General features: G+C 29.0%; 1 protein-coding gene across 1 annotated transcript; it reads left to right on the top strand.

Moving 5' to 3' along the window:
• The first annotated feature begins 8,721 nt into the window (after positions 1-8,721).
• On the top strand, positions 8,722-9,450 carry LOC111902192 (uncharacterized). Its single transcript, XM_023898047.2, has one exon. It carries the CDS (start codon positions 8,722-8,724, stop codon positions 9,448-9,450), a length of 729 nt encoding a protein of 242 aa, XP_023753815.2.
• Positions 9,451-16,034: the final 6,584 nt, after the last annotated feature.

The raw sequence follows: 16,034 nt of genomic DNA, 5'->3' as shown, positions 1-16,034 counted from the left end.
ATATTTCCAACCTTATAAAAGATGTTTATATTATCATATTTTCTAATAATTATAATATTTAAGATAACTTCTTAATTTTGTAAGAAATTATTATTTAATAGATAATGATGGCAACTTAGTTGTTTTTAACAATTTGCATTCCTTTCTATTTTAACTACGTTACTTCAAATGTACACTACATCTCCAAGTTCCAACCTACTCTATTATGATATTGTAAAACAAAATGATAATATTAAAAATCATCTTTTAGATTTATTTTTAACTAATTATTTAATTGTTAATAACAACGATTTAGTTATTTTTAATATAACATTTTTTCCTATTTTAAGTATGTATAAAATATTTTATACAAGCACAACGCATGAGCATTCGCCTAGTGAATAATATATTGGTTTAAGTAACTACAAAAATATGAACACATCTTTAAAATACTATCACTATAAGTACTACATATTTTCTCATAATATATTGTTTTTTTAGTTATATCTCATTAAGACATAATATTCTATAAAAGGTTAATGCCATAAGATTCGTTAAGTTTGCACGAAATATTCGATTTTCCCCTTTTATATATTTTATCCGATTACCAACTGAATACCTACGCACGTGGCGCACCATATAGGCGTTGATTATGTGTTTCAGTTGACTTTTTATAAAATATTATGTGTTTCCGGCTGACCTGTCTCACTAATAGGGGCAACTCTTTTGCTTGAATAAAAATGAATATATGAAGACATGAACGAATGTAGTGGGAATCTAACACCCCGACATTGACTAGGAAATCTAGCGCCTTAATTAATATTAATATTATTAATTTAACTTTGATTAATTTATTGATTATTATTATTATTAGAAATATAAACTATTTTAATGTGTATATATATATATATATATATATATATATATATATATATATATATATATATATATATATATATATATATATATATATATATATATATATATATGTTTCAAATATATAAAAATATTTGTATATATGTTTTAGATATATAAAAATATTTTTAAGGTATAAATACGAAATACATTTTTAAAATGTTCTTAAATACATACAAATACATTTTTAGAATATATAAATATGTATAAATATATATACACACATGTTTAAAATAAATAAATATGTATACATATATTTGTATACATATCTATACATATTTATATATTTTCCAAATGTTTTTATATGTTGAAAATGTATAAATACATATAAATACGTTTTTAAATCTCTCTTTCACACACACACACACACACACACACACACACACACATATATATATATATATATATATATATATATATATATATATATATTTCAAAAATTATATAAAAACGATACAAATTTATATTTTTTATACGAAAAAAGTATTTATATGTAATTGCTAATTATAAATATGCTAAAAACGTCTTTGTACATAATGTATACATATAATTATGTATAAAGACATTTATGTGTATTTCTATGTTTATAAAAAACATTTTTTTACTTTTGAATTGGTATAAAAATGTTATTTATATGTATGAAAATGTTTTTTATATATAAAATGTTTTTATATGTAAAAAAAATATTTATACATGTAAAATGAATATAAAAATGAAGAGATTTTTAAACATTTTTATATAGTATCTAGAACAAATGAAATAACTTTTCCACCCTCATGCCATCTATTTTTAAGGGTAAAAGTCATGATTTTTTATGTTTGCACCAAAAAGGGCATGAAACAATGCCAATTTTACACGTGCCAAGAAATGTAACCGAAAGTTGGTGATGTGGCATAAGTATAATATTAGTGGTGAATATTGTTGACATCATTTATACGGGTACAATATCTTACATGGAATATGCCACTTTCCGAAAATGTAAATAATAATACCCCACTGCCACAATACTCCCTCCTTCTTCATGTTTCGTTCTCCACCGTTGGGAACCATCTCATATAGAAAATCGAGCATTACATATAAGCTTCTACATGTTTCCAAAATATTCAAACATGTCCTAGAGAAATATATATTCTACGAAAACATTGTTTTTGGTTGTGTGTTTCCATTACATTAAATCATGTCCTAGAGAAAATCTATATGTTACGACCCTTCTAAATATATTATTCATTAGTTGTTGGATTATATGACATAATGTATCCTGATTGTAAATAAATTTCCTTTTTGTTTTACTATTTTTTATTTGTAAAATAAAAAATTAAAATTAAAAAAATTACTACCCTGTCTTTATGGGTTTGTGTTGGTTTCTAGTGAAAACTCACATGAACATCTTATAAGATATATCCACACAACGAAATAGGTTTCGCGCACCGACTAATCCCCCGTTGTAAACATGAGGCTTTGCCTCATGTCCCGGAGTCACTGCAGGCGAACCTCCATGGCCACAAGGGCTGAGTGGTGCCAGAATTTGAACATGGTTCAATAGGTTATCCACCATATCTTCCACATGTCTTACCAAGTCACCAAAACCCAAGTTGTTCTCATATCTTTAGTTATTAAGTGCTTAATGGGTTTGTTAAAGACCAAAGCCATGTACTACTTCTAATGAGCATTAAGTGAAGAAAGTTGTTAATGGGTTGATTTTTAGTCAAATGCTTACTCCATTAAGATTAAGAATCTTTTATCACTCCTTTCAATATGGATTATTTGACCTTATATATTGCTAGAATTAATGGTTAGTAGCATAATGGTTAAGTGCTTAATAAAAGCGTTATAAAAGAGGTTTAAGTTTTGTGGTTTTATGAATATCATATAAAATCATTAGACTATCCAAAATGCAAGTAAAATATATCCATAGAAAGGTATGGATTTCTAGTTTTATCTATCTCTAGTTCCATCTATCTCTAGTTTCATCCATGAATAATATGTCCTTGGAAAGGTACGGAGGTCTAGTTTGTTCCCTCACAAGGCCTTAGCCTGATTTCATTCCCAAGTTGGATGGAATTGGCCTTCTTTACGGGTTGGTCTAGAAAGATGGTTGTTTTCAATAACTATCTTGTAAAATGTGTAAATAATTCTTGAAAAATTCAGTTGACATGAGGTCAGGGAGTGAGTTTAGATGTAGTCTAGTTCAAAATATAATTTTCTATGGTACAACCCTCACTCTTTCTAGAGTGTAGGTGACCATTTTCCTGATTGGTCCAGAAAAATGGTCGATTTTTATAGTCAAAACAGGAAAAAAGTTGGTACCAACAATGTGTTAAAATTTTATGTATTATATGATTATGTGAATGTATGTGCTATGTGAACGTATATAATTAATATAATTGGTGAGTATTGTGTATGCTCATTAAGAGTTTTTCTTATCCATTGTTTATAAATCTTTCCCGGGACCCTCCAGGGTAGACAGATGAAGGACCTCACGCGACTTACAATCATAATTTCACATTTTCATGGATTTTAAGTACAACCAATTTTATGAAATTTTGAATATGTAATGTGGGATTTTGAATTTTGCACTATGTTTTGAAACACCTTTCTTTTTAGTAAATGTGATTTTATATTTGAAAGTTTTAACAAAATAATATTTTAATGTTTTTGGTATCAATAATACTTTCTTTTACGAAAAAATGTGGTTTTAATTAAAATATTTTAATATTTAACTAAAGTTTAAATGTTATGGTAATGTGTTAAGCTTTTACCAATGGATTTAAATATTGAAGGCCATGATTTCCTATATTAATTGTTTAAAAAAAATAATAACTTACACATGTCTTTCCTCTGTTCTCTCGGTGGTTTTTTTTCTTAATGCAATACTAGTGAATTCATGACACCTGCTTGGGTGGTCTTTTAGTTTTATAGTTCTTCTATCTAAGAGATAAAACTAATTTTATATGATTGGTTGATTTGGTTTAAATTCGTATCTATATCCCCTGTTCCTTTTTTTTATCACAAACTGTAAAATTTTCATTTCGTACGTCAAAAAAAGCCCTCATCTGATTGATTTTTATGTTTTTTTCTTTAGTCATTTTAATGTAGATTTGGGAGCAATAAATTACCCATGGTTTGTAATTAATTATAATCTTTGGCTTCTTACAAACAGGATGACAAGAATTTGGTGGTGGTTGGTATAATTATGATATTTTTGGATGTATTAGATCCCTTGCATCAAGGTTACAGCTCATAGGTTTACAGAGATTCCTAGAGAAACCATTGAGAAGACCGATGAAGAGTGTTTAACATTTGACAAGGTTGGTTCTTAGAATTTCTTATTGAACAGAAGTCACATAACATTGTAAGATTTTTTTTTCTTCTTTTTTCCTCAATGGTCTCGCCACATGTTGATGGAATCTCAAGTAACGATAAGTTTATTATAGCATCCTACTTTAATTTTCTTCAAATTATAGCATTGTATTTTAAGAATGCTACCTAATCATAAGCAATATTATCCAATTTTAAAGCAGTTGTATTTTTAAATTACAATGATGTGATGGACAGAAATTGAAGTATGATGATATAATACACAACTAATTTAAAGTATGTTGTCATGTAACCGTTAGCTAAACGGCTAAACCATAGGTGTGTTTTTGCAGGTCAATGGCTGGAGTTCAAATAAGAAAGGAAAATTTCAAGGACTAAACAATTGGAAACGACATTCTCTACAAGTCAATGTTATAATTGCGTTTTCCTTATTTCAAATTAGCAAAACTTATGTTCTAGTTGTGTCATTTCGGTAGTTTTTGAATTCATTTGTTAAGCTTGATCTATAATATATCAAGTACTATGGTTAGAAGAGTAAAATCTTTTGTCAAAGGGATATTATATGTTACTTTTAGACTTTTTATTTATACACTCCACTCTACTACACTGCAGACAATAAATTCATAATTTTTTTTAAATTTTCGAGACTATCTAATAAACTGTTTAATGATTTATGTTTTTCTCTCTCCTTGTAACCATTTTTCTCTCTCTTGTTATCATAAATATATATGATTTATATTTTTTTTTCTCTCCTTTATAACTATTTTCTCTCTCCTTTGTTATTTAATATAAATTTTTCTTTCCTCTATTTTTTCTTTTTTATTTGTTTTATTCTAACGTGTATTTATATATTTCCAAATAATATATTGTCTACTATGTTGGCAATATAATCAATATGTATGCTTTTTTTTCTTTTTGAATCCTTAATTTTTTGAAGCATATTTCAAAATAAATCGTACCAATAAATGGTCCAATCCTTATTAGCTTAAAAAAACGTTACAAGGGGTAGTTGTAATTATTTTTTTAGTAAATGCATTTTTATAATATATATATATATATATATATATATATATATATATATATATATATATATATATATATATATATATATATATATATGATTTTGAGGAATCATAACAATTTTTTTAAATAGTTAGTATTAACATATGTAAAAGACAATAAGTTAAAGACAAAAAAGACGTAACTTTTCAAATATTTTTAGCAACTAGACTTGTTTTTTTTCTATATTTTTGTAGATTTTAAACCAAATCCGAAAAATAAAAATTGAACAAATCAAATACACAAGACCTTTTTGTAAATGCTGAACTTATTATTATTATTATTATTATTATTATTATTATTATTATTATTATTATTACATTTTCTCAATGTCTATTAAGATTAATTATATTTTTTTCCTAGAAAATATAAACCTCTCTATAAAAAATTTTGTTGCCGGCGAAATTGCTAACGGGAAAACAGTGTCGCCAATGGACTCGTCATATTCTTATTTCCGTTGTCGGTTGTAGTCGGGTCCGTACGTTCTTCATCATTCTCAACTAAAGTTTCGAGTTTAAAAAATCAAATAAAAAACTTAAAAATTATATTCCGGCAGCCGTACGCCGCCTCTTCTGGCTTCCGCTATCTGCCAGTCGTTGTCGGCTTCTGCTCTCTGCCTTCTCTCGTTTACATGCAGTAGTGATGTTGCGGTCCGATGCAAAGACGATTCTGTGATTGTGGTGGTCTGATGACGACGGTCGTCGCATTGTGGTGGGGGTGTCAAATAACAAACGAGGAAGTAATACAATCTGAGAAAAATACGTTGACGTTGTTATGTTACGGTTAACGTTTTTTTGTTTTTTTTAATGGAGAATTGGGCTAACAAATGGGCTACGTTTTTATTTATTTATTTATTTTATTATTATTTATTTTGAAGAATTGGGCGGCAGATTTCATAACAATATAATTTTTTTTAATGCCAAACAAATGATCATCCACTTGTTTAATTATTTCAAATACATTTTTTTATTTCTATTTAAAGTATTATTTTATAAAAAATAGTTAATACTATTATTCTTATTTATTTTATAAAAAACGTTTCAAAAAAGCTTAGATAATAATAGAGTTAGTAATTTTATTTGTATATAATAAAATAGTAAATAAAGTTTAAAAAAATTAGATAATAATAATAATAATAATAATAATAATAATAATAATAATAATAATAATAATGTAATAATTAAATAATAAAGTAATGAAATGATTAGGATATAATAGGCTAATATATAAAGATGTATATAGGGAGTTTATTAGACTAGAGTGGAGTGTCCATAACACCACCCTTACTTTTATTCTAGAATAATTTATGGTATAATAAATGTTGATTTTGATTGTTTTAGCATGCAATGCGATGGAAATAGTTAAAATTAGGAAATGCTTAGTCGCGCCAAAGGCGCGTTTTTTATTTGTAATAGTAAAAGGTCACAACCCCATTGGCGTGGGTTCGAATAAATTTGTTTCTCAACTTAAGCAATTGTTGTTTGAACCTCGAGAAGCTTTTTTGTGGTCTTGGATACAAGAACACAACGTTAAAAAAAAATTATGCAAACCTGTAACAAAATAAGAACTATTAAATAGTTTCGATTCTTATAATTGACAAAATTATGGAATTCTAAATAAAATTGAAACTGACTTGAACATAAAAGTAAATAGAACATAAAAGTGAAGATTCTACTTAAACCTTGATTGATTAGTTTTAAACTAAATAAATAAATTTTTTGATAAGCTTGAAATTGTTAATGCCAAGCAACTTTTTATAATGAATATCATATGATATAATAAAAACATGACAATAAGTCAATAATTTGTATGTCATTATTTTGGAGATAATTACAAGATTTGATAAAAATGTATAATAATAATTAAACTAAAGTTTTAAATATCTATAATGACTTTTAAGAAACATAAAACGACAATTTTTAAAACATTATAAAGACAAATGTGTGGGACATAGAGGCGTATAGTGACACATAGTCAATAATAATAATAATAACAATAATAATAATAATAATAATAATAATAAATTATGAAATATATAGTCCATGGACTGTATTGTAATTTTCATAAAATCGGTTTTAATAAAGGAAATTGTGTTTATGGTTAAAATTGGCAACATGTCAAACCTAACGGACCAAAACTGACAATTTTCAAAAGTCTTAATCTTCTTCCCCCTCTAAAACTGGAAAAACTTATGTGACAAATTTGTAAAGACAATAAACTCATAAAGCAACAATTTTTAAAACACTATAAAGACGAATGCGTGGGACATAGACGCGTGTAGTGAAATAATAATAATAATAATAATAATAATAATAATAATAATAATAATAATAATAAATTATGAAATATCTAGTCCAGGGACTGTATTATCAATTTTCATAAAACCAGTTTTAATAAAGGAAGTTGTGTTTATAGTTAAAACCGACAACATGGCAAACCTAATGGATCAAAACTGACAACTTTCGAAAGTTTTAAATTTCTTTCCAAAACTAGAAAAACTTATATGACAAATTTGTAAAGACAAAAAACTTATGTGGCAAATTTGTAAAGAAAAAAAACTATACTATTCTCTAAACCTCAGAAAAAAAAAATTAAAAAATATATTATAAAGAAGTTAATCCACATAACAACCACAATGGTGGTAAAAACCCAAAACTCTAAACTTCCACCACAAGAACAAAGAAAAAAATATTGTGGCGAAAACAAAAAGTAAGAAAAGTTCACTGTTCCTATACCCTTTTGGGAATTAATTGTGGCAAAAATGTAAACCCCACATGAAAAGGGACTAAAAGTGGCAATCTCTACAAAATTTTGTGCCAAAAGTTTGAAGTTGATAAAGTATACTTTCCCTAAACCATTTGGGAATTAATATATATATATATATATATATATATATATATATATATATATATATATATATATATATATATATATATATATATATGAATAGACAATAACTTTGTTATGAAATATTAGTTTGTGAATGGCCATTGGATTCTCCATTTCTCCCATAACTCCCCATCATTATTTAGCACTAGTAACAATCATGTTTTATGAATGTAATAATACACCATCATAATGTGCATTCATATTATAGCTCATCTTTAGTCTTATTTGGATAGTTTAAATAGTGAGCCATATGTATTAGAAACTTGATGATTTCATCACAAGTATTGGAATAAAAGTTCTCTATACTCTCATTTCTTTCTTTACTTTATAATTTATCTTGTTATTTGATCATATTTTATAACACGTTATCAGCACGAGGCTCTACCATAGAGTTCCAACTTCTTGCCGTTCTTGTCGTTGTCAAGTATATATATAATTTTTTTTTCAAAGTTCATATGTATAATGCTCACAAGTTATATAATGCTCACAAGTAATCTTATGATACTTCTTAACTAACAATCCTCTAATATACAACTCTTTATTTTGATTAGTACTTTCACTATGGTAAACATTAGCAAACTTGAGTTTATGGCTCTTGACATTAGTGGAAAAAATTATGTATCATGGATCCTTGATGCTGAAATCCACCTTGATGCTATGGGTCTTGGAAACACCATAAAGGATGTAAATCCTTTAAATGAAGCATCAAGCCAAGAAAAGGCTAAGGCGGTGATTTTCCTTCGCCACCATCTCGATGAAGGATTAAAAGATGAATACCTCACTATCAAAGATCCAGCTGATCTTTGGAATAATCTGAAAGAGAGGTATGATCATCAAAAAACGATGATACTTCCTAGAGCTCGTTTTGATTGGTTACACCTTCGGCTACAAGATTTTAAATCTATGAGTGAGTATAATTCAACCATGTTCAAAATTACTTCCCAACTAAAACTATGTGGTGAGACTATAACTGATGAAGACATGCTAGAGAAAACCTTCTCTACTTTTCATGCCACTAACATGCTCCTGCAGCAGCAATATCGTGAGAAAGGTTTTAAAAAATATTGTGAATTAATCTCATGTCTTCTTGTGGCTGAACAAAATAATGAGCTCTTAATGAAAAATCACCAATCACGTCCGACCGGTTCTAGTCCATTCCCTGAAGTGAATGCAACATCATCTAATTATAACGGTCGTGAGTCTAACCGTGGCCGTGACTGTGGTTGTGGTCGAGGTCGTGGACGTGGTGGAGGCCGTCATAATAATCGTCCCAACAAAATAATAATATAAGTAACCACCAGAAGTGGGAAAATAACAAAAACCCACATCCTAATGATAAAAGTGGTCAAGGCAAAAAGAAAGTAGAAAATGTTTGTCACCGATGTGGAATGACCGGTCATTGGTCGCGTAGATGTCGCACTCCAAAGCATATTGTTGATCTTTATCAAGCTTCTCTAAAATATAAAGAAGGAAAAAATGCGGAAACAAATTTTGTTCAAAATTATTTTTCCGAAGATCAACTAGAAATGGGACATTTGGATGTCACGAATTATCTTGCCTACACGGAAAGGACAAACGGTGCTATGGATGGTGATGGAAGTACCTAATTTTTCCGATAAAAGGAGATGGATATGCCATATCATGAAATTGTTGGTTTTCTAGTATCATTTTATTTTTGCATTATGTTTGTTTAAAGTCATTGTCATGGTCAAGAATAATATGTAGTTTTGTTTAATGTCGTTTATGATTTTTATGTTATAGTCGTTTCATGAGAAGAGATCTCGATGATTCTTCTCAAAATAATAATATATGACTTTATTTATCTAAGTTGAATATTTCTTATTTCTTATTATTTTATTATATATTTTTATTTTGAAGAGAAATATGGATATTCGCAAAAGAAATGAAGAAGATATATGTCTTGCAGACAGTGCAACAACACATAGCATTTTTAATAATGAAAAATATTTTGCGTACTTATCAATTGGAGAAGCAAATGTTAATACAATAATGGGTAGTGCAAAAATGATTGAAGGCTCTGGAAGAGCGAATATCATATTACCACAAGGGACAATAATTACAATTGGAGATGCATTATTTTCATCAAAATCACCAAGAAATTTATTAAGTTTTAAGGATATTCAGTCCAACGGATATCATGTTGAAACAACCAATGATGGTGATAAAGAGTATCTCAATATAACAAAAATGATATCGGGTAAGAAAAGTTTTTTGGAAAAATTATCTGTATTGTTCTCCGGATTGTACTATACAAATATTATAATTATTCATACTACTGAAAATAAAAAAGGTATGATAATACCTTCAAAGTTCGGCATGACCGATTGGGCCATCTCGGATCAATTATGGTATGTAGAATAAATGAAACTTCAAATGGTCATTCCTTGAAAAACTAGAAGATTTTTCAAGCTAATGAATTGTCTTGTGTTGCATGTTCTCAAGGAAAATTAATTTCCCGTCCATCATTGAATAAAGTTGGGTATGAAAGTCCTAGTTTTTTAGAAAGAATTCATGGGGATATATGTGGACCATTTAGATATTTTATGGTCTTAATTGACGCGTCAACTAGATGGTCACACGTGTGCTTGTTATCTAGCCGTAATCTCACTTTCGCAAGATTACTAGCACAAATAATCCGCCGAAGGGCACATTTTCCCGATTACCCAATTAAGAAAATTCGACTTGACAATGCTGGAGAATTTACATCACAAGCTTTTAATGACTATTGCATGTTGATTGGGATAACTATTGAACATCCTGTTACACATGTTCATACGCAAAATGGTCTAATTGATTAATTAATTAAACACCTTTAATTAAATGCAAGACCATCATTAATGCATTATAAACTTCCTAATCAACATAAGGGCATGAAATTTTACATGCAACATCACTTATATGCATAATGCCAACTAGTTATCATGAGTTCTCCCCAACTCAACTGGTTTGCAGTCAGGAACCAAATATTTACCATCCAAGGATGTTTGGATGTACAATTTATGTACCCATTTCTCCACCTCACTTCACGAAAATGGGTCCTCAAGAAGAATGAGAATTTATGTTGGATATGAATCTCCATCTATAGTAAAATATTTAAAATCATCAATTGGAGATTTATTTACAACTATATTTGATGATTATTATTTTGATGAATCATATTTTCCAACATTAGGGGGAGAAATAAAGAAGCTGGAAAATAAAATCTCTTGAAAGGAATTGTCACTTTCAGTTTTAGATCCTCGTTCAAGTCAATGTGAACTTGAAATACAAAAGATAATTCCTTTACAAAATGTAGCAAATCAATTGCCAAAAGCATTTACTGACCCTAAGTGAGTAGCAAAGTCTCATGTACCAGCTATATTTACTCCAGTTAGAATTGATATCCCAGAAAGAAAAAAATACAACTACAAATGAATCTTAGGCACACCTGAAGCGTGGAAAATCAGTCGGTTCCAAAGATAAAAATCCTCGAAAATGAAATGAAGCAAATACAAATGATGGTCCAAAAGAGAAAACAGAATCTCTTGAAAAATTAATGAAGCTCCAGAAGAGCCAATGACATAACAAAAGAAACCGGGGTACCTGAAAATTATGAAAATGAAGAGATCTCAATAAATTATGTCATGACAGGAATAAGATGGAACCGAAATAAGATAGAAGTCGACGATAATTTTTCTTATCATGTTCTGCGCGCGATTATAAAGAAAATGAGGATCTTGAACCTAAATCTATTGAGAAATGTATGAATAGAAAATATTGGCCAAAATGGAAAGATGAAATAAATAAAGAGCTTAATTCTATTACTCAATTTTTTGGACCTGTAGTCCATACACCAAACAGAGTAAGACCAGTGGGACACAAATGGGTATTTGTGCGCAAAAGAAACGAGAAGAATGAAGTTGTGAGATATAAAGCAAGACTTGTTGCACAAGGTTTTACCCAAAGGCCTGGAATTGATTATGAAGAAACATACTCTCCTATGGTTGATGCAATCACATTCTGTTATCTAATAAGTCTGGTAACGCATGAAAAATTGGAGATGCGTCTGATGGATGTAGTTACTGCCTATTTATATGGTTCACTTGAGAATGATATTTATATAAAAATCCCAAAAGGGTTTAAGGTGCCAGAAGCACAAACTCCTAATTCTCGTGAAGTATATTCGGTAAAATTAAATAAATATTTGTATGGATTGAAACAATCTGGCCGTATGTGGTTCAATTGTTTAAGTACATTTCTTTTAAAAGAGGGCTATAAAAATGATCCATTAATCCCATGTGTATTAATAAAAAGATCCATATCAGAATTTGTGATAATTGCTGTTTATTTAGATGATTTGAACATAATTGGAACTCCCGGAGAATTGGAAAATGCCACTTCTTGTTTGAAAGAAAAATTTGAAATGAAAGATCTTGGTAAAACGAAATTTTGTTTGGGTCTTCAAATTGAGCACACCAAAAATGGAGTTTTGTACATCAATCTAGTTATCTAGAAAAGGTGCTTAAAAGGTTTTATATGGATAACTCACATTCATTGAGTACCCTGATGGTAGTAAGGCATTTAGATGCCGAAAAGGACCAATTTCGGCCTTGTGAAAAACATGAAAAACTTCTTGGTCCCGAAGTACCATATCTTAGTGCTATTGGCCTCCTAATGTATCTTGCTAATAATACGAGACCTGATATATCTTTTGCTGTAAACTTATTAGCAAGATATAGTTCTTGCCCAACAAGACGACATTGGAATGGAGTCAAACACATTCTTCGATATCTTCGAGGTACAATGTATATGGGCTTATATTATTCAAATTCATCAAATGCGGAGTTAATTGGTTATGCAGATGCTGGATATTTGTCTGATCCACACAAAGCTCGATCCCAAACAGGTTATTTATTCACTTGTGGAGGTACCGCAATCTCTTGGCGTTCTGTTAAACAAACTTTAGTTGCTTCTTCTTCTAACCATGCAGAGATTATAGCAATTCATGAGGCAAGCCGTGAATGTATTTGGTTAAGAAATTTAACTCATCACATTCGTGAGAGTTGTGGTCTAACTTCTAACAGAAACGTTCCAATCATACTATATGAAGATAATGCAGCTTGTATAGCCCAATTCAAGGAAAGGTTTATCAAAGGAGACAGAACCAAACATATATCACCAAAGTTTTTTTTTTTACTCATGATCTTCAAAAAAAAGCGTGACATCAACATCCAGAAAATTCAATCAAGTAACAACTTGGCAGATTTGTTCACTAAAGCGCTCCCTACATCCAAATTTGAAAACATGGTACGAAATATTGGAATGCGACTCTTTTCCTTAGCTATGTTTTTCCCATTGGGTTTTCTTAGCAAGGTTTTTAACGAGGCAATTGTTCCAAATATCTATTATTAATCATGTACTCTTTTTCCTTAATAAATGGTTTTTCTTCATGAGGTTTTACTTATTAAGGTTTTAACGAGGCATGATACAATCGTCATTCAAGGGGGAGTGTTATGAAATATTAGTTTGTGAATGACCATTGGATTCTCAATTTCTCCCATAACTCCCCATCATTATTTAGCATTAGTAACAACCATGTTTTATGAATGTAATAATACACCATCATAATGTGCATTCATATTATAGCTCATCTTTCGCCTTATTTGGATAGTATAAATAGTGAGCCATATGTATTAGAAACTTGATGATGTCATCACAAGTATTGGAATAAAAGTTCTCTATACTCTCGTTTCTTTCTTTACTTTATAATTTATCTTGTTATTTGATCATATTTTATAACAAACTTTAGTTTATTGCTGTGGAAATGATTTAAAAGTGAGACTTTTACTTTGATTACTTCACCACGAATTGATTTGTGAGTGTACTCACACTTTGAATTGAAACTTTACTTTGGTAACTTTGAATTGTTTATCTTAGGGATAATGACTTTTTTTTTTATTTGTACACATTGTCACTTATTTTTTTGTCTTTATTTTTCCATTTAACTTGTTCAATGGCGAATCTATAACAAAAAACTACGTGATTCCTTATATAAATAAAACTAAAAAAAATATGAAAAAGAAAAAAAAATACTAGTGATGGCGGGTCGGATTATATGCCTTAAAATATTTCAACGTCACTTCAATAGTTATAACAAAATTCTTACAATTGAAAGCTAAGAGGGTTTATATCTTGAAACATATTCATAATTATATCGTTATCGATAATTTTTAAAACATTTTTTCAATATGCGATAATAAACTATACTCAAATTTAATTTTTTTCAATATACCACACTAAAATATATGGAACTAAACTCAGTGGCGGACCTTAGTGGTGCCCCAGAGGTCCCGGGCCACTGTTCCGATGCCGGCACGTAGTGTAAAAAAAAATTTAATGTTTTTTTCCAAATATAGATTTATTTGGAAAAAAAAATTAATGTCACCCCTATGAAAATGTTCTGCGTCCACCACTGACTAAACTATCACTCAAAATAGGACATTTTTTATTTTGAAATTGAAAAATGAAATTGAATGTTAGGAAGCATGAAACTAATAACTATTATCAAGATTTTGTATCGACCGATAATGCGAGGTGAGACTTTTCTATTTTTTTTTTCTTTTTTTCAATATTAAATGGATTGGCTAATAATTAATAAAACTGGATTGAGATATTGGGCTACTCTTAAGTAGGTCCTTTGATAATATTAAGGTAGTTCCATGTTTTTTTAATTAATGCATTTCTATATTGAAAAATAAAAAAGGTAGGTCCTAAGACTTACCTTCTATGTACTAGCTATGCCTCTTAACTTGTTGAACTATTCAAAAAAAAAAAAAAAAACTACCTTATGGCCTGCTATCGGAGGTTTAGTTGGTTTCTGGTATATTGGGTAGCTCCGACGAAACTCCGGTCATCTTCTTCAACAAATCTCCGACCAGAAATCTAAAATATTTTGATTTTTGATTTTTTGATAAGAGTACACACACAATGATACTTCATCTTCATGTGTTCAAGAACACAAACATTGATTATTTATCTCCAACCGTTTAAGAACATACAAACACTCATGATTCTCCAACCCAGAAATCGACAATAAATATGATGAACTCAAAAACATAAATTCATAAATCATTTGAGTTCTTTGTATTGTTGTCTATTTTCAGATATGGCGAAGAATAAACACCCACACATACACACATTATAAAGAACTCAAACCCATATTTGATAAAGAACACAAACACAAACAAAAAAAATATTGATGCATGTTTTTAGATCTGATGAAGAACACCAACACAAACCTAGAAGTCAAAGCTCGAGTTCAATGTGTTCTTGAACATAAATGGAAAATAGATTTTTGGGTTTGAGTTCAAAAATCGTTTTTAGATAGAGAAATAGTGATGTGTTTGTTCTTGAGTTTGAACAAAAGATGAAGATGAAGAATTACGTTCTTGAGTTTGAAAATCAAACACCCACACACTCATACGAAAATCTTCATCAGATGTGCAAATCTAAATTCTTCATTAGATCTGCAAATCCAACTTCTTAATCGATTGTTGAAAATCTTTTGTTCTTAGAAACTTGGGGTATGAAATCGATTCTTGAAATTAGTGTGTGTTAATGTCACATCGTATGATTTTGAGCATAAAAGGGTAATGTACTTAATTTTATTTATTTATTTTTTTTTTAGTTTTCAACCATGTTTATATCTAATATGCAAAATAGTTAAAACTAATACAATGATCTTGTTATATTTTTATACAAAACAATGTTTACAAATTTATGATTAATAATTATGTCTTTATTATTATCTATATTATTTTAATTTATCAATACTGTAGTACACGAGTTTTACCCTAGTAAAGGATAAAAAAAAA

Source organism: Lactuca sativa, chromosome 9 (genome assembly GCF_002870075.4).
Source record: "Lactuca sativa cultivar Salinas chromosome 9, Lsat_Salinas_v11, whole genome shotgun sequence".
Lineage (NCBI taxonomy): Eukaryota > Viridiplantae > Streptophyta > Magnoliopsida > Asterales > Asteraceae > Lactuca > Lactuca sativa.
This window is presented reverse-complemented; position numbering and strand designations above follow the sequence as displayed.